This window comes from Fukomys damarensis, unplaced genomic scaffold (assembly GCF_012274545.1).
Source record: "Fukomys damarensis isolate Sample0158 unplaced genomic scaffold, DMR_v1.0_HiC HiC_scaffold_23, whole genome shotgun sequence".
NCBI lineage: Eukaryota > Metazoa > Chordata > Mammalia > Rodentia > Bathyergidae > Fukomys > Fukomys damarensis.
The window spans coordinates 46,981,028-46,999,623 of NW_022900935.1; the positions used below are offsets into that span (position 1 = coordinate 46,981,028).

General features: G+C 50.6%; 2 protein-coding genes across 5 annotated transcripts in view; both read left to right on the forward strand.

Moving 5' to 3' along the window:
- The window catches only part of LOC104871512 (unconventional myosin-XV), a 52,641-nt gene extending 37,305 nt beyond the window's left edge, over window positions 1–15,336 (forward strand). For all 4 annotated transcript variants that reach the window (XM_010637428.1, XM_010637429.1, XM_033767271.1 and 1 more), the window contains 9 exons: window positions 989–1,083; window positions 1,320–1,397; window positions 2,360–2,456; window positions 4,594–4,754; window positions 5,485–5,618; window positions 8,589–8,722; window positions 9,070–9,203; window positions 10,591–10,731; window positions 14,262–15,336. In XM_010637428.1, the coding sequence (XP_010635730.1) occupies window positions 989–1,083; window positions 1,320–1,397; window positions 2,360–2,456; window positions 4,594–4,754; window positions 5,485–5,618; window positions 8,589–8,722; window positions 9,070–9,203; window positions 10,591–10,731; window positions 14,262–14,363 (1,076 nt within the window). In that variant the 3' untranslated portion in view covers window positions 14,364–15,336. The remainder of the gene's footprint in view (window positions 1–988; window positions 1,084–1,319; window positions 1,398–2,359; window positions 2,457–4,593; window positions 4,755–5,484; window positions 5,619–8,588; window positions 8,723–9,069; window positions 9,204–10,590; window positions 10,732–14,261) is intronic.
- A 3,214-nt stretch (window positions 15,337–18,550) lies between these two features.
- Alkbh5 (alkB homolog 5, RNA demethylase) overlaps window positions 18,551–18,596 on the forward strand; it is a 23,608-nt gene continuing 23,562 nt past the window's right edge. Inside the window, exon 1 of the mRNA XM_010637528.3 lies at window positions 18,551–18,581. Within this exon, the coding sequence (XP_010635830.1) occupies window positions 18,551–18,581 (31 nt within the window). The remainder of the gene's footprint in view (window positions 18,582–18,596) is intronic.

Consider the following 18,596-nt stretch of genomic DNA (forward strand, 5'->3'; position numbering starts at 1 on the left):
CCTGTTCAAAAAAAAAAAAAAAAAAAAAAAAAAAAAAAAAGGAAGAAAGAAAGAAAGTGCTGGGCAATGTTAACTTTCTTAATAAACATTTATGGCATTCCCAGAGGGGTTGGTGTGGTGGGTCACCTGTTATCATGGTGGGGTGGTTAGGTGGTTATCTCCTCTTCCTGGAGGAGATACTGCCCTAGATGGTGGCACATGGGAGGGGCAGAGAAAGAGATGGGCAAGAAGCCAGTGTGATGCTGAGACTCAAAAAGGGTCTTCAGTGGGTCCAAAGTTGGTGATAGGGTCTCTCCTTTGCCCCTTCCAGTACTGGGCAAGAGACCAGTTCTCAGATTTATTTCCATAGCAACCCAAGGGCTGCCTAAGAAAGAGGCTAGGGCCTCTCTAGTCACCCTATAGTGATGGTAGTCAGGGAGACAGGTTACCTCACTCTTCCTGCCTCTGAATCTTTCTCTGATTCAATTAAAAATATTCCCTGACCCAGAGATAAACACGCCCAGCTCCCCAGGGAAGGGCTCCCAGATGTGAGGAGGCAGCAGAATGTGCCCCAGAACTCTTGGCCCCTCCCCAGAGCAGAATGAGGGCACTGCTGAGCCCAGAGATTTGCAGCCTGATGGTGGGGTCTTTGGGTTCCTGGGGGAGGCAGGGCAATTGGCAAGGTGCCCATCTGGCAGAGGCAGAGGGCCTTGCCCTAGGCTCGGAGCCTTTTGGGGATGAGTTCCCCACTCAACAGCTCAGGGTCACAGCTGTTTCCATACAGTCAAGGGCAAGGCAAAAGGCTGTGACCATTTGGGATATTGTTCCAATCCAGCTTTTGACCTTGGGGAAATCACTGTCCCTTGCTGAGATCCTCCACTATCAAATGGGGAAGGAAATGCCTGCCCTACGGCTTGTGGAGAGAGTACAGGGGGCTCGTGGCTGGGGGCAAGAAGAGCCCCTTGAGCACTGCCAACCTTGGGCAAGGCCTTGACTCCTGCCCCTGCAGGGATTGCTAAGGCCTGTGAGCAGAATCTGAAGAAGACCCTGCGCTTCGGGGGACGTCTGGAACTCCCCAGTAGCATGGAGCTCCGGGCCATGTTGGTAAGCTGATGTAGACCTGGGGGCTGAGATGAGCAGGAGATATGAGCCTGCCTGGAGACCCCAACGTTGGGTGCACATGTGCTGCTCAGGGTTTGCAGGTGGGCCTTGCTAGGGGCACAAGTGTTTCTATACATGTGTTCCCAGGACCCCTTGACTGGGGCCTCCCGTGGCAGGGGACAATAGCTGCCTCAGGTGACAGCACCCAGCTTCTCTTCCCTCTCTTGCTTTATCCCCAGGCAGGTCGCAGTTCCAAGAGGCAGCTTTTCCTTCTTCCTGGAGGCCTTGAACGTCATTTAAAAATCAAAACATGCACTGTAAGTGAGGGGATGCCCCTAGCAGGCAGGCACCAGAAGGGCAGGGATGCCGTAGTCCTTGGGGTCGGGGTTAAGTGAGCCCCCAAGATGCTGCGTTCCTCAGAGGCTTTCCCAAGCCCCGCAAGGCAAGACATACATTTGACCCTCCATATCCACAGGTTCTGTACCAGCAGATCGAAAATATTTGAAAAACATAAAGTTACAGGCTGGGGATTTAGCTCAGTGGTGCTTCTGCCTGCCTCACAAGCTCAAAGTCCTGAGTTAGATCTCCAGTACCAAAAACAAATTGCATCTTAGCTGGGCCAGGTGGCACTGCCTGTAATCCCAGCAGTCAGGAGGCTGAGGCAGGAGGACAGCCACGGGTTTGAGGCCAGCCTGGGATATATAGTGAGTTCAAGGCAAGCCTGGACTACACAGAGAGATCCTGCCTCAAAAAAACTGAAAAAAGAAGTTACGTCTGAACTGAACTGAGCATGTAGAGATTTCTTATCATTATTCCCTAAATAATACATTAAAACAACTATTTACATAGCATTGATACTGTATTAAGTATCATAAGTCATCTAGAGATAATTTAACTTATATAAGAGAGTGTGCGAGGGTAATATGCAAATACTACACCATCTTAGATGAGGATCTTAGGGTCCTTAGATTGGTGTCAGAAAGGGTCCTGAACCAGTCCCCCATGGACACTGAGTAGTGGCTATATTTCTCAGAAGAGCAAGCTAACCCTCATATGAATTGCAAATAGAGACAAAGGCAGAATTTGAACCTAAGGCTCAGTCTCCAGAAGCTGTGTTCTCTCTCTGAATGAGGAAGATTCTCTGAGACCTCAGAGGATCATGCACCTCTGTGAAGAGATGCTGAGAAACTCTACACTCAGCTCCTGAGGCCTGTGTGGGGCTTATGGGACAGAGGTCAGGCCCAGCTGCCACAGCCTTGTCCTTCCTGTCCCACCCCAGGTGGCCCTGGACGTGGTGGAGGAGATCTGTGCTGAGATGGCTCTGACACGCCCAGAGGTGTTCGATGAGTATGTGATCTTCGTTGTTACCAACCGAGGTGAGTGACTGAGAGGACTGTGTGAAAGGCTCCTTCCCACTGCCAGGACGTTTCAGCACAGAGCCCTCATCCAGCCTTAAGCGCCCAGATCAAGGGCCACTTTCTCCAGGAAAATCCTTGCCCCTCTGTGGAAGGATCTCTATGTATACAAAGCATCCTCAGCCCTTCATTTGTCCTGCTCTGCTTTGTTCTCTGTGTGTCTGTCCTTCCAGACTGAGTTCATGGAACTCAGAGTCCTGGAACCCAAAGGTGCCACAAATGCCTCCCATTCCATAATTGTGGCCAAGGAGCTCCCTCCCACAGTCTCACTAGGCCTTCTCTCAAGGGCTTCTGGGACTCTGGAGGCCTTCATGCAACCCTAGGCCCCTTCCATCTGAGTGCACATCCACCCTAGACTGTGGTCTTGCCTTCTACCAATCTGTCAGCTCTAGCAACCTCCAGCTGGACCTCCCCACTGATGCCTCAGCCCTGTCCCATGTCCCTGACCCTGCCTACCCAAGTCCAGCAAAGATGTAAGGGGAGGAGATGGTGGGGAACAGGATGGGTCTAATAATAGACATTTTTTGAGTAGACACCCTGTACCATTCACAGTTCAAAACATTTAGTGTTACAAACTTTGTGTGTATGGTTCTACAGATTGAACCTAGGGCCTTCTGCATATTAGGCAAGAGTTCTGCCACTGAGCTATAGCCCCAGCACCTAATGCTATAAACTTTTTTCATCCACTTAACCCGGTAAAGTTGTCATATACAGATGAGGAAACTAAGGCCCAGAGAGATGGTATTACTGATAGTTTCCTGTGGCTGTTGTAACAAATTATCACAAACTCAGCAGCTTGCAACACAGATTTGTTACCTTACAGTTTTGAAAGTCAGAAGTCCTGAAATGAGTGTCATCAGGGCTGTGTTCCTTCCTTCTGGAAAGCCCTAGGCAGTGATGGCAAACCTTTTAGAGCTTTCAATGTCCACTGTGGCACTCATGCTGTAGGTTTGGCACCACTGCCCTAAGGGATCATCTGTTTCTTTGCCTTTTCCAGCTTCTAGAGGTCGCCATGTTCCTTTGCCCACTGTCTCTTCCTCTGTCTCCAAAGCCAAAGGGTAAAGTCTCTGAATTCTTCTCTTTCCTGACCCCCAACCTCTCTTTACATCCTCCCACTCCTTTGACTCTAAGTCTCCTGCCTCCCTCTGAGAAGAACCCTATGCTTAGATTGGGCTCACTGAGATAAACCAGGATAATCTCCCCTTCTCAAGAACCTTAATGAAATCTGCAAAGTCACTTTTTCCATGAAGGTGACACACTCACAAGTTCTGGGGATTAGGACTGTATATCTTTGGAGGGGAAATTATCAGCTGACCTTAGAAACTAAATGACTTACCTAAGGTCACACAGTGGGGATTTGAACCCCAGCAGTCTGGCCTTCTGATGCTGAACTCTCATAATCATGCCAAACCCCCTTCTTTGGTCAAACAAATGTCAGTGCAAGTAAGAAAATCTTGCACCTCTCTCCAGGGCTTAACCTTCTCACCTCTACCTGCACTAGGTTGCCTATCTGAGGTCTGTTGAAGGAAGTCTGCCAAAGGCATCCACTGGGGTTGTGGGCTAAAACCTCCTGGGCTTCTCATCCCCAATACCTCTGGAAAGGGCCTAGATTTCTCTGGGCATAACCTAGGGTGTCTTCCCAGTCCCAGGCAGGCCACCCTGTAAGGCTTTTAGGGAGCCTTCCATAACAGAGAATTAATGTCACCTGCACCTTTGAGATGTTTTACATTTCAGTGAAACACAAAGCACCCTGTTGCATAAATATACTCTCTTTCTAAACATTATGGGGGATTGAGCTCAAGGCCAGCGTACTAAGCTACATCCCTGCCCTTTTTTTTTTTTTTTTTTGAGACAGGGTGTCAATAAGATGAAAAGTTGCCCAGGCTGGGCTTGAACTTGCAATCCTCCTGCCTCGGCTTCCCAGAGTTCTGGGCTTACAAGGGTGCATGTTCCCTTTTAATGCAGGTGTGTTCCACAGTGGGAAGGTGGTTTCTTGGAGGTGACCTGTCATCTAGGTGGCAAGTTAGGGTCTGCACCCGCCCTCTGCACGGGTGCATAAGTGTCTCCCCACCCAGTGCTGGCTCCCCACTGTCTGCAGGCCAGCATGTGTGCCCGCTCAGCCGCTGTGCCTACATCCTGGATGTGGCCTCAGAGATGGAGCAGGTGGATGTTGGCTTCATGCTGTGGTTCCGGCGCATACTCTGGGATCAGCCGCTCAAGTTTGAGAATGAGCTGTATGTGACTATGCACTACAACCAGGTCAGTGCACGTGGTCTGGGATCTTGTGGGCTCCTGGGGGCCTGTGAGGTCAGTTACCACGGCCTGTTTTTGTGGGATGGGTACCACTGCTTCAGCAATTCCATTCACAAAACACAGCCACTTAGCTTTTGTAGCCACATGGTGTCCCTCTTGAAACTGGGCTCTGATTCCAAGTTACCAGGGGAGGGGGATTTGTGGACTGGCAGAAACCCCGATAAAAACCCTCAAGTCCTGCCTCAGATCTATGGATCAGAGTCTCGGAGGTGCATCCCTGCAGTTATTTTTAACAAGCCCCTTGGTGATTCTGGAGCAAGCTCCATTTTTAGAAACACAGGCCTAATGGACACTTGTGCATACCACTGTATTGATGCTCTGCTTTTATTTTCTTATTATTACCTTTGGGGAGTGGGTACTAGAGATGAATCCTGGGTCCTTGTACATGCTAGGGAGGTGTTCTACCACTGAACTACAATCTGATACTCTGCTTTAAATATCCCACACTCTTCACATTACTGTGGGGACCCCATCGTAGGCTTTGAGGCCACATCTCTCATAGCTCTCCCTCATATGCCTCTGTCATCATTCCTTGAAGCTCAGGAAAGTGATGGACCATCCTACCCCAGAAGTAGATAGGGTTGGATTCCTAAATGCCTGTCTCTATGGCCCTTGCAGCTAAATGCCTGAATGTGTCTGCCAAACAGCCCCTCGCATGACTGACTGCTCCCTGCAGGTGCTGCCTGACTACTTGAAGGGCCTTTTCAGCAGCGCACCAGCCGGCCGGCCCAGTGAGCAGCAGCTGCAGCAGGTGTCCAAGCTGGCCTCACTGCAGCACCGTGCCAGGGACCACCTCTACTTTCCCAGCGTGTGAGCACCTGCCTGCCCGCTGCAGTGGCCAGGGGAGAGGGACCAGCACCCCCACTCTCTCACCCCACTGTCCTCAGAGCTGTCCACTGCCCATCCCAGCCTCCAGGCTCCCCCTCTTGCAGTGAGGGAGCTTCTGGGAAGGGGCCGTCTTGATCTTGGGCCTGAAGTTCTCTAGTTAACTGTAGGATTAGGACCAGGACTCCCTTCCATAAATTGCTTCTGGCTGATATTAATAGCACAGAGAAAATTTAATGATAATGGCGGAGAGCTTCCATTTAATGAAGATTTCAGGACGCACATACCTTGTAGTCCAGGAAATACACATGGCTCTGTAGATTTAGCCACAAACACATTCACTGCAACACTGCTAACAACCGCAAAAGATTGGAAGCAACCTTAATATCCAACAACTGGATTAAGTAAGCTGATGTTCTCAAAGATGTGATCAGTGCTCAGAATATAAATCAGTCATCCCCAAACTTTTGGGATCAGGACTTTTTACTCACTTGAAAATCGGATCTCTGAGGCTGGGCATGGTGGAGCATGCCTGTAATCCCAGCACTCCAGAGGCTGAGGCAGGAGGATCACTGTGAGTTCGAGACCAGCCTGGGCTGCATAGTGAGTTCCATGTCAGTCTCAACTACATAGTGAGACCCTGTCTCAAAAAACCAAAAAAGAGAAAATAGTATCCCAAGGCTGGGGATGTAGCTCAGTGAGAAGAGTGCTTGCCTAGTATATCTGAGGCCTTGGTTACAATCCCTAACACCACACACAAGACACACACACACACACACACACACACATGAAAGGAAAGAAAGAAAAGTAGGACCCTAAAATGCTTGTGTTTATGTACATTGTATCTATTGATAGATTTATCCTATTCAAAATTATAACTGAGAAAAAATTAAAAACATAGATTTAAGCTAGGCAGTGTTACATGTTGACCCAGCTACTTGGGAGGATGGGGCAGGAGGATCTCAAATTCAAGGCCAGCCTGGGCAAATTAGATTCTATATCTCAAAAACAAGGGCCAGGATTTGGCTCAGTGGTTCCACTGCCTGCCTGAAAAGCGCAAGGGCCCGAGTTCAATCCCCAGTACCAAAACAAAAACAAAAACAATAAAACTCCACAGGTTTATTAATTTAAAAATAAGAATAATAGGGCTGGGGATACAGTCCAGTGGCGCTGCACCTGCCTGACAAGTGCGAGGTCTGAGTTTGATCTCTGGTACTGAAAAAAAAAATGTATTACATGTTTATATAAATAACATTTATGAAAAATAACTTTAAAATCAGTGAAAACAATGGCACTGTTTCACACTTCGTAAATCCTTTTCCTGTCTGATTTAATAGGAGAGAGCTGGATTTGTAGATCCGCTAACATAGTCAGTTACCACCTGACCTGTCTTGCAGCCAGTCACATAACCTCAGAAAAAACTTCATGGTACAAATTCAAGACAGTAACAGAGGAAAAAGCAAAAGACATGTTAGTATTGTTATGAAAATGGTTTGACCTTCCCACTTTTTTTTCATTTGTTTGTTTGTTTTTGTTTGTTTTGAGATAGGGTTTCTGGTATGTAGTTCAGTCTGACATCAACCTTGTGGCAATCCTCCTGCCTCAGCTTTCTGAGTGCTAGGATTACAGGCGTGTGCCACCACACCCAGCTCAGACCTCCCAGACTCTTGGCCACACTTTGAGAACTCATAGTATAAACCATGGTAAAATGAGCCAGTTGTGATGGCGCACACCTGTATCCCCAGCACTTGGGAGGCTGAGGCAAGAGGATTGCCATGAGCTCAAGGCCAGCCTGGGCTATGCAGTGAGTGCAAGGCCAGCCTGAATTACACATACCTAGTGAGACCCTGTCTCTAAAAACAAAAAACAAAACAAAACCTAAAAAGTAATCTTCCTGTTTCCACCTCTCTAGTAGTTGGGATTACTGATATGAACTGATGTACATATTGAGCCTTTACTTTTTACAAGGCATTTTACATATGCATTATTTAAGTTATTTTCCCCCCAACCACTCTTTATGTTTCCCTTTCACAGATGAGGAAACCAAGGCTTCCCGAAGTGCAGCTAATTGGTGTGGGGGGAAACGATGCAAACCTGGGGAAGCTGGTTTGAGATGCTAGAGCAGATCTTACTTTGGCAATGCAAAAGAGAAGAGGTGTTTGTTACCAAGGAGAGCTGTGGAGAAGGGGGAATCTTCTGACTTTCTCCCAGCACTTGTCCCACTGAAGCTGTGATGGGCTAGGACTGCTGCTGATGTTCTCTGTGTCCTCAGTGGTAAAGAAGCTCCCCTGAGGAAACGAGCATGGGTGTGGGGGAGGGTGCTAGAGCAGAAAGTGAGGCTGGTGGCCCTCAGGCTCAGCCCAGAGGCCTAGCCCCCCTGCCTCATCCTCTGCCCAGCTTCCTATAGCTGCTTTGCCTGCCTAGATGTTTCTCCCAGCCCTGTGCCTTGCTCCTCTCCAGTTTGAGTTTCTCCTTGTTTGTTTGTTTTGTTTTTTTGAGACAGGGTCTCACTATGTAGTCCATACTGACCTGGAACTCACTATGTAGCCAGGCTGGTCTCAAACTCACAGCGATCCTCTTGCCTCAGCCTCCCGAGCACTGGGATTACAGGCGTGTGTCACCACGGCCAGCCTTGAGCTTCTTCTTGGATGCAGGAACTACAAAATACCAACCCACATTGAGTTCAAGTATTGTTCCTCATATACCAACTCACTCAGTTGCCATGTGAACTTTCCAGAGCCTCAGTTCCCTCATTTGCAAATAATGGTCCTAATGAAATTGGCCCTGGCAATGACTGAGCACCTGATTTGTACCTAAGCACCCCTACAATCCCATTATGCTCTGCAGTGTTTCATTTTCCAGGGAGGTGTATCATCACGTCCACTTGCGTCATACCCTGCTGCACAGTGGGGATTGAATGGTGGGTGCTCAGGACCCTGTGTCCTCCACACACAGGAGAGAGGTCCAGGAGTACATCCCAGCCCAGCTGTACCGCACTATGGCTGGCTCGGCTTGGCTCAACCTGATTGGCCAGCACAGGCAGCAGATGCAGGCACTCAGCCCCCACCAAGCCCGTGCCCAGTTCCTGGGTAAGAACGAGGGACGGGACACATGGCTGGGGAGATCATCACTGGGGGAGGTACCAGAAGAGGAGGTGGAAGCATCTTTTTTTTTTTTTTTGCACAAAAGCATTTTCAGTGCCAGCTGAGCTGCCCACCTGCCTGGAAAGAAGACTTTTTAACATTCTCCCAAAGGCATTACCTGGGCTGGCTTAACTCTGAGTAGAAAGAGTAGGAAGTGAAGAAGAGCCTGAATCAAAAGTAAAAGGAGAGACCAGGAGGAGGGGAGGCCAGAGAGGTGGAGAGGAGGAAAGCTAAGGATCATGGCCGGCATGGATGTGCTGGCTGACTTGATAACGTCCCTCTCCCCACTGCAGGCCTCCTCAGTGCCTTTCCTATGTTTGGCTCCTCCTTCTTCTTCATCCAGAGCTGCAGCAACATTGCTGTGCCAGTCCCCTGCATCCTAGCTGTCAACCACAATGGCCTCAACTTCCTCAGCATTGAGACCCATGTAAGTGGCTTCAGTTTAGTTCTGCCAATCTGTTCCCTGTGTTCTGGCCTGCCACACCCTCCCAGGGGCCAAGATCACCAACTGTGGAAGACCAGCTCCATCACTTAACATCTATGTGATGTCTAACAAGTCTCTTCCCTCCTCAGAGCCTCACTTTCCCCATCTGGAAAATGGGAATAATGGTAGAATGCACCCCATAGGGCTGATTTTAAGGGGAAGTAGGACAAAACATATATGCTAAGTCCTCAAATAGCATCTTGGTCTTCTCAGGCTGCCCTGACAAAATACCACAGACTCAGTGGTTTATGTAATACAGGATTCTTTTCTCATAGTTCTGAAAGCTAAATGTCCAAGGTCAAGGTGTCATTGAGTCTGGTCTCTTCCTCGGCTTGTAAATGGCCACCTTCTCATTGTGTCCTCCTGTGGCCTTTCCTCTGTGTGTGCACATCCCAGGAATCTCTGTGTATGTTGAGTTTCTCTTCTAAGGACATCAGTCATACTCAATTGGGGCCCACTTGGGCAGCCTTGTTCTAATTTAATTACCTCTTTATTTATTGTCTGTGGTGTTGGGGATGGAACCCTGGGCATCAAATATGTTAGGCAACAACTGTGCCCCCGAGCCACACTCCTGGCCACTGATCTCCTCTTTAAAGGCCCTAACTCCAAATCTGTCATATTCCACATCCCGGGGCCTAGGTGGGGCCGTGTGGAGGCACTGGAGTGAGGAGGTGGGGCAGAGACGATAAAAGCTGCAATAAAAGCTGCGTTACCAGGCGAGTTGTCAGTATGGGTGACTGGATTGGAGGTGGTCACTCCAGCTGTGGACCGAGGACATCATAAAGCAGTGATGGCAAATCTTTTAGAGCTTTCAATGATAAGAAACAGCCCGCTGTGGCATGTGTGCCATAGGTTCACCACTATCAGTGTAGAGCATGTCCTTTTCTCCTGTGGGGAGGGAGCCAGGATGTCTGCCATCGCTCCCCATCCATCATCAGCCAAGGACTTCTTTTTCAGCATTACTTCTGCATCACCCTAGCTTTCCTGCATGTGGTCCATTTCTTCCTTGGCCGAGAAACAAAGCCCCAGACAAAGGGGTGCAGGTGTTCACAGAAGGAGCTCTGCTGTGAGAGCACTCACTACACCCCTGTATCCCGGGCAGCGTGAGCCAAGCCTAGCAAACGACAGGTGCAGCATCAGCACTGGTTGAATCACAGGTGATACTGACACCTAAAGTAAAATGACTTGCTCAAGGTCATACAGCAAGTCATGAAGGAATGGATACTTGGACTGGGCCCTCCTGCCTTCTGACCTGATTTGCAGGGGAAAGTTTGGCAAGGTTAAAACTGTCCCTACCCACAGGTCTGTCTGGGTCCTTTCCCCACTCCAGGAGCTGATGGTGAAGTTCTCTCTGAAGGAGATCCAGTCTACACGGACCCAGCGACCCACAGCCAACTCTAGCTATCCCTATGTGGAGATTGCGCTGGGAGATGTGGTGGCCCAGCGCACCATGCAGCTGCAGCTGGAGCAGGTGAGCCCAGGCCCTCCTCTCTCATTCCACTGCCCTTTAGCCCTTTAGTCCTCCCTGATCCTGGCTCCAGGAGGAGTCAGGTCCTGGCTGTACCCCAAAGAGCATGCAGCCCAGTGCAGGAGACAGAACCGCAAGTCATTATGGTGTTCCAGCAAGGTAACTTGGTAGTACGGCCCAGGTCACTTGCAAAATAGTAAGGCATTTGATGGAACACTAGGGAGACATAACCAGAGGAGGGGAGGTCTTGAATGTTAAACTGAGAATCTAGGGCTTTTTCCTGAGGAGCCATAGAAGGTTGGTGAGTGAGCAGTTACACAGGTTTCAGGAAACTGGGGCTGAAGCAAGAAGGTTAGATTGTGGGGCCTAGGATTGCAGTTGGGGGAAGTGGGCTCCCCTTGACAGATAGGAAAACTGAGACCCATCTGCTTTATGTCTTCTCAACTATGATTGCTTTTTTTTTGTACCAGGGATCAAACTTGGGTCTCTGTACTTGCGAGGCAGGCAGCAGAACCACTGAGCTAAATCCCTGGTGCTGTGATTGCTTCTTAAAAGGCATGGATATAGGCTCCTGTACAATTTTCACAGCCCCATGGGGCAGGGGAGAACCAGAGTTTTCACCTCACAGTAGAGAAAGGATAGAAGCCCAGAGAAGGGGCAAAATCAGGGCTGGGCCACATGTAAACGCTTTCTGACCCTCCATGTGCCCTGCTGAGCATGGGCCCGGTGCCGATTCTCAATGAAGAGTGGCTTTCCACTGTACCACCTGTCTGTAAGGGACAGAACCAGAGCAAAGGCCCTCAGTGAACCTGTGACTTAGGACAAGGCTCCTACCCTCCTACCACACCCCACCTGCTCCTCCCTGTGTCACCTAAGCTCTCCTTCTGGCAGTCTGGCCCCACTTCCAGAATCCCTTCTCTGAGGTGTTCCCCTCTTAGACCTGCCCCAGCACCACTTCTCCCCAGGCCATTTCAGTATGTTGTAGTCTGGTTTCTACCCCGTTACCCTATCTAGCCCCAAGGCTTTCCAACCCTTCTCTGCTTGGACAGCCCCATATTTCTGTCTCTGGCCCTGATACCCTGAGCTCCAGGATCCCTCAGCATCTCCCCTAGAGGCCAATAGACCTCTCTAGCTTATCTCCCCATCCTCTCATTCCTGTACCCCCATTTTACCTGCCCTCCACCCCTGGGGCCTCCTCTCCCAGCCTCTGCTGTGTGCTCACTCAGTCACCACTCTGGTCTCTTCTGGGCACGTTAGGCTGGGCTTGCCCTCCTCTCCCTGACCCAGGCCCTTTGTATTCACTGTTCCTTTTTATGGAATACTCTTCCCTGATTCCTTACAGAGTTTCCGCCCTCCCTTTATTTGGGTTTCAGCAAAAAGAGCCTCTCTTTCCAGAAGTCTTACCCAGCTGTCCTAATGACTCACTTCCTCTGCCTCAGTGGCCCTCATGATGAACTGGAAATCATTTAGATATTTGTTTTCATATTGTCTGCCTCCCCAATGGAATGTTGGCACCTAGAGGGCTGGCTCTGGCCCTCTAGTTCATGCTGTTTCCACAGCATGGTGCCTGGCACATAGTAGGTACTCAATGCCTATTTGTTAGATGAGTGGATGAAGTGATAGGTGGATGACAGATAAAGCTTTGGCTTTTCCACTTACTTGTACCATCCCGTGCAAGGAAGCTGCCACCTCTGCCTATCCTGTATGGGTTTTAGTTACTTTTCTCATTTCTGAAACAAAATACCCAACACCCAAAGTTAAAAGGAGAAACGTTTATTTAGCTCACAGTTTGTAGAGGCTTCAGTCCATATTCAGCTGGCTCCAAGGCAAGGTGGCACATGGCAGAGGGGCAACAGTTCATGGTGCGACAAGGTAGCAAAAGCAACAAGGGACCTTAACAGTATCTTCCTGCCCCTTTTATTTTATCCAGACTGCTTAGGGCAGGTAGCACTCACACCTTTAATCCCAGTACCCTTTAGCCTTTCAATGTACCTTGAATCATTTCCCGTATCACATACTCTAGATCCAGCCATCTCCAGATAAGCCCCATTTCATTCCCATGAGCCTTTGGGGGGACATCTAAACACGAGCCATAACAGCATGTGTGTGTGAGCCTGTGGGGAGGAGGGTGTGTCCAGAGTATCTCTGTATAGCAGGCTCAGCCCTGTATGCAGGAATACCAATTTGATGGAGATTCCTTCAGCCTTGGCCCTTGAAGAGCCTTGAGTGTCAGCAATGAAAGAATCTCTCCAGTGCTCAGTTCAGCAGCACATATGCTAAAATGAAAGAATCTCTCCAATAAATCACAATCAGGGTTGAGTATCCAGGGGATCTGTGCCACACAGGAGGTAATCTGGGAGGACTCCCAGGGGAAGGTGGTTTCTGAGTTTAGCTGCATTGCCACTACTTAGGTTCCCAATCTGTACTTGCAAAAAGCTGTTTGAGGGGAGCATGAGGCCTTCCTGCTTATTTTAGAGCCTCAAATGTCCACATCTGTCAAGATGGGCACCACCTAGAACATAGCAGGGTGTTGGTGGCAAAATATTGCCCACACTGATTTAATTAGCTGGGGTGGCCCCCAGGTGGTCACAGGTAACCCTCACAAAGAACACTGTACTGCAAACTGTGGCCTTGGGCCTCTCACCACCCAAATTCAAACCCTGTGCCTGTAAGGGTGATGTCCGGGGCAAACAATTTTACATCTCTGGACCTCAGTTTCCTCACTTGTGGAACTGATGTCATTGTACTTAGGGACACTGGAGAGATTAAACATAAAGCTCTCAGAAGGAAGCCTGGCACAGTCAGCACTCAATAAGTGTGGCTGTCACCATTTTACCATCTCCTAGAGCCACTTCTGTTACCCTAGAAAATCCCCAAGAGACTTCCCACACTAGCTTTGGTCTGGGAGCCACATTCACAGATCAATTTTCTGAAATTCCCTGGTACCTTCCCTATCCTGCTGGAGCTGGGAGACCTATGGCTGGGTCACTTGCCTGTTCTAGACTGTGGGTGCCAGGGGGTAACTATGGCAACACATAGTCAGATACTTAGCATTTATGGATTGGACTAATTTTGAGAGATTTGCTAGGGGTGGAATCCAGGAACTCAGAGGTGGGACCACTGAGCCGCACCTGAGCCCATGGATTAATTTTTTTTTAAATAGTAAAGAATGTACATGCAGTAAAATTGCACTGAATCCTTTTCCCAGCCCTGTGAGGTAGGGCCAGGTAAACTGAGACCCTATAGATGAGGCCGCTGAAGCTCTCAGAGGGGAAATAACTGGCCTTGGCTCACATAGTGCAGTCACAGCAGGTCACTTGGTTGTTCGCCCCTTCTGGCCTGAAGCCCACCATTCTGCCTTCCCTTTTTTAATTCTCCTCCAAGCACCCTGTGGGTTGGGATGTATGAGGATTTCTGTGAAGATGGTGATCTCCACCCCTCTCCCATCTATGTCTCCATTCTGCACATCCCACCAAGGGCGAGGGGGGGGAAAGAGTGAGGTGGGCATGGACTGTCACCTGTGTCCCCTGCAGGGTCTGGAGCTATGTCGTGTGGTGGCTGTGCATGTGGAGAACCTACTCAGTGCCCGGGAGAAACGGCTCACACTGCCCCCCAGTGAGATCACCCTGCTCTGATCTGGCGTCCAGCCCTCCAGATGCCTTCTGCCAGAAGACTCCCTGAGTGGCCCCTGGACCTCTTTGAGCCAGTGACCCCCAAAAGGGGCAAAGAGGAAAGCACAGGAGGAAGGAGGAGCAACCCATGAACCCAAGAGGAGAGATCCAGAGTTGGGTTAGAGTCACAGCATGCAGACTTGGGCCAGACAGCAAGAGAAACTGTCAAAGGCTGGCCCACAGTACAGGGGCTCATGGGCCTCCTGCTGGGTGTCTGCCACAGACTCTGCTTCTGATTCCCCTGTGGCAGGGAAGCCCCACAACAGCCTGTATTTGGTTTACTCAGGGCCTGATGCTTGAATCTATATCAGCGTCACCTCCCAACCCCCCAATGTCCTCCTCAGGTGTGTCTCACCCCAGACCTGTGACCCTTGGTCATTTTTGTGCCTGGTAGCCTACTTCCTCTGTGAAGTTGCTAAGTAGCTGGACAACAAGCCGAGGTAGGAGGCAGGAATTGGAGGCAAAGCTGTGCCCCATTCACTGTCTATGATCAGCACATCAAGAGAGACATCTGCCTTTGTTCTCCTTGTATGTCTGTCCCTCTACTCTGCACTCCTTGGGTAGCCCCAACCCCATAACCTCACCACTGAATGAGCCACACAAGGTTCAAGAGATTGATCCCCGGTACCAAAACAAGGAGGGTGTATAATGGAAAAAGAGAAGTTTGGAAAAGAACTTCCCAGAGAATGGTGCCCTAGGGTTGAGTTTTGAAGGATGCCTAGGAGGGTTTTGTTTAGTTTTGTTTTTTTGGTGCTGGGGATCAAACTCAGGACCTTGCGCTTATGAGGCAGGTGGTAGCACCACTGAGCTAAATCCCTGGCCAGCCTAGGAGTTTCTTAAGAATAGACTGAGGGGGGAAAAAAAAAAGATGGAAAGGATAGGAATAAATATTCCAAACAGAAAACTGTTTCTTTGCTGTATCCCCTGGAGCTTTGGACTTTGCCTAACACCTGGTAGATACTTAAAAAAACACGTGTCATGTGCATGAATGAATGAATGAATGAGAATAGGAAATGCTGGTGTGTTGGGAACGTTGGAGGGGGAAACACTAGTCTTGGAAATTGGAGGATGGATACGTAGTGGGGGCATAACTCTAGGAGCAGTGGCATCAGAGAAAGTTTATTTACTCATTCAGCCATTCAATGCCTATTAAGTATAACGCCAGACACTTGGAGCTGCTTATGGTCAAGTAACTAACTACAAACCAGGACAACACCTGTGGGTGGGGGCTAGCCTGGTGGTGAGGGGAGGGGTCCACTCATGTGGGGGTCCTGAGACTAAAGCAACTGTCAAGGTGGGATGGAGCTTGGCTTCTCAGGTTGTATTACGGATTTAGGAATTTATCCCAGAGTCATGAGTCCCCCTGGAGGGTTTGCCAGTGGGGATCAAGGGTATGGCAACCTGCTCAGATTGTACTTTGAAAAACCCTTCCCACCACAAGGGCAGGGAGTGACTGTAGGAGGTAGGGAGTTCAGGGGAGGCTGCTGCAGGCACCAGGGGGTTGGGAACCTCTGTGGCACGGCCCCTGGTGGTAGTGGCAGGGGTGGGGGAAAGGTGATAATGTAGGAAGGATTTAGGAGGTCCAGCCTACAGGCCGGAGTAGGGGAGTCAGTGGGACCATCCTAGGAAGGGTCAAGGAAGACACTTTAACACAAATGCTCTGGCTGCCGCACTTCGACCCAACTACTGCCTCAGGTTGGCTCCTCCAGTGCAGCATTCTGAGGTGAGGGGGTAGAGGGCAAGAACCAGAGACCGCCTGCTATCAACCAATCAAGGGACCACTGCCAGCCTGGTGCACGCCTGCAATCCCAGCACTAGGGAAGCTGACACCAAAGGATTACCAAGAGTTCAAGGCCGAGGTGGGTCACATAGTGAGTTCAAGAACAGCCTGTCTCAAAAACCAAACCAAAACAAAAAAGCAATCATTGCCAAGGGGGCTGTACCTCCAGTGACACCCTGCTGGCTCCTGGGGGTTCCCTTTGTCCTTGAGCCAGTACCTGGTTTAGTGCAGGGATTCCACAACAGTGCAATGGGCTCCAATGTGAGGCATCACAAGCCTCCCTTCTGTTCTACTCTTTCATTTTCAAAATACAGATCACAGATGAGGTCATCCAACTGTAGGTTAACTACTTTTGCCCTGAAATCTTTTCCTCACTCAAGCTAAACTGTGAAGCTCAGGGAGGGATGATATGGAAAAGAATGAAGAGACACTTTTGGGTTTCAGAATACAAGTAGACCACCGTGTGAAAGAGGCCACTTGTAAGTGGTTCATCCAGGTGGCACTGCCCCAGCTGGTGCAGCCTTGGGCAAAGAGGAGCTGCCAGCTGAAACTGGCCAAACTCTAAACCTGAGAGTTAAATAAGTGATTGAGACACAATTTAAGAGAGCCTAATGAGATTCTCAGCTGACAAAGGAGGAAACTGAGATCATCAATCTCTTCTGCTTAATAAATGACAATTTCACCTCCAAGATCACCTTATAAGGTGGGAACTAACATTATCCCCATTTAACAGGTCATAATCTGGGAAGGCTGCTAGACAGAAGTGAGTCAAGGCTCAATAAATCAAAACAAGAAGTATGGTGGGAGGAACTAGTATTCCAAGTGGCAGAAAAAGCCTGGGCAAAGGCCAGGAAGAGGTACAGGGTATGTCTGTACCTAGGACTAGGCGGAAGTAGGGCGGAGGAGACAAGCCTGGAAGGAGTCCAGACAAAGGCCTTGAGCGCCAAGCAAAGTGGCTGAACTTTATCCTGGGGAGCTATGGGAGGTTTTCGAGCAGCCCACGCCACGCCATCTGCTTCACAACTTTTGAATGGTTTCTAGTAAAAACCCATAGCGGAGCCGCATCCATGCGCCTACTTCTCACACTGTCATCCCTGAAAAAGTTGCCCGATAACCTCATCCACTCCCCTAGAGGAGCGACGCGGGCCAGAGGCGCGCCCCCGCGGCTGCGCACGCGCCCGCCGCCACCGGTACGTGACTAGTGGAACGTCTGCTCCGGGCGGCGGCGGCGGGGGAGGTGGGGGAAAGTGCCCAGTGTGCGTCCAGCTTCTATAGCCGTCGCCATGTGGGTTTAGAGTTAGGCCCGATGCCCTCGGTCCTACAGTTTGAGGAGTTTCCGCCAGTGTCAGAAGTTTCTTCTAGGTGTCCTGAGGGATTTCTCCGGTGCAGCCTCCATTCAGGCACTTATTTAGCCACCCATTCGCTCTTAGGGGGTCCTCGCCGCCCTCCCCGCAACTAATTAAATGAGGGACACAGTAGCCAAGGAGACTGTCTGATTGGCAGGCATGCTATCCAACCAAGTTGTGAAAAGTCCAGTCTGGGCTGGCCCGGCGCGTGGCCGGCAGCCCAATTAAAAAAGTGGAAGCGCCAAAAGGGGCGGTAACAGAGCGACCTAGGTTGTGGCGGTTCTTCGGTGATTGCGCGCTTGGGACTGAGACATCTAGGGGCATTCAGATGATGCTATGACGCGGCATAGCAACAGTGTTGACAGCGTGAACGAATCCCCAAGGAGGGAGCCTTTCGGTCCTGGAGGAGGCGCGACGTGGAGGCAGGTCGCTGTTTGAGAGTACTCCCTCGAAGCCCTTCAGCGAGTGGGGGAGGGGCGGTGGAGCAGCAGCGCCCTTCTGCGCTTGCGCTGGCCCCTTTTCCGACCTGACCCGCACGCACGCGCATGCCCACTGCGCGTAGAGCCGCGGTGGCGGGCGACACTGCGCTTGCGCCCCGAAGAGCCCGCTGAGGAGCGGCGCCGGCGGACGTCGGGCGGGCGGCCCGTGACGTAGTGAGGAGAGCTTTAAAGTGCGGGCTGGTCCAGGTTTTGGAGGGTCTGCCTGGGAGTCGGGCCGAATCTCCTCAGGGTCCCTTCGCGGCATGAGGCGCTGCTGGTGCCCCTGCCTCCCGGGACGTGGGGAAGGTGGAGGAGGAGGAAGTACCGTTGTCGCCACCGCTGCATGACCCGTCACTCCTGAGACCCGTCACTCCTGAGGTCCGACCCCGCGCCCACCCCTTCGACTCCCCGAGCCGGGTACCGGGCTTCGCATGGGGGTCTAGCTCTGAGGATCCCCTTCTCTCCGGGGGCCCCGGGGCACGTCCACCAAGAGCCATGTCCGGGCGCTCCACCCGCCCCGGAGGACCCTAGAGTGGTGTTGAGGGCATGGCGGCCGCCAGCGGCTACACGGACCTGCGTGAGAAGCTCAAGT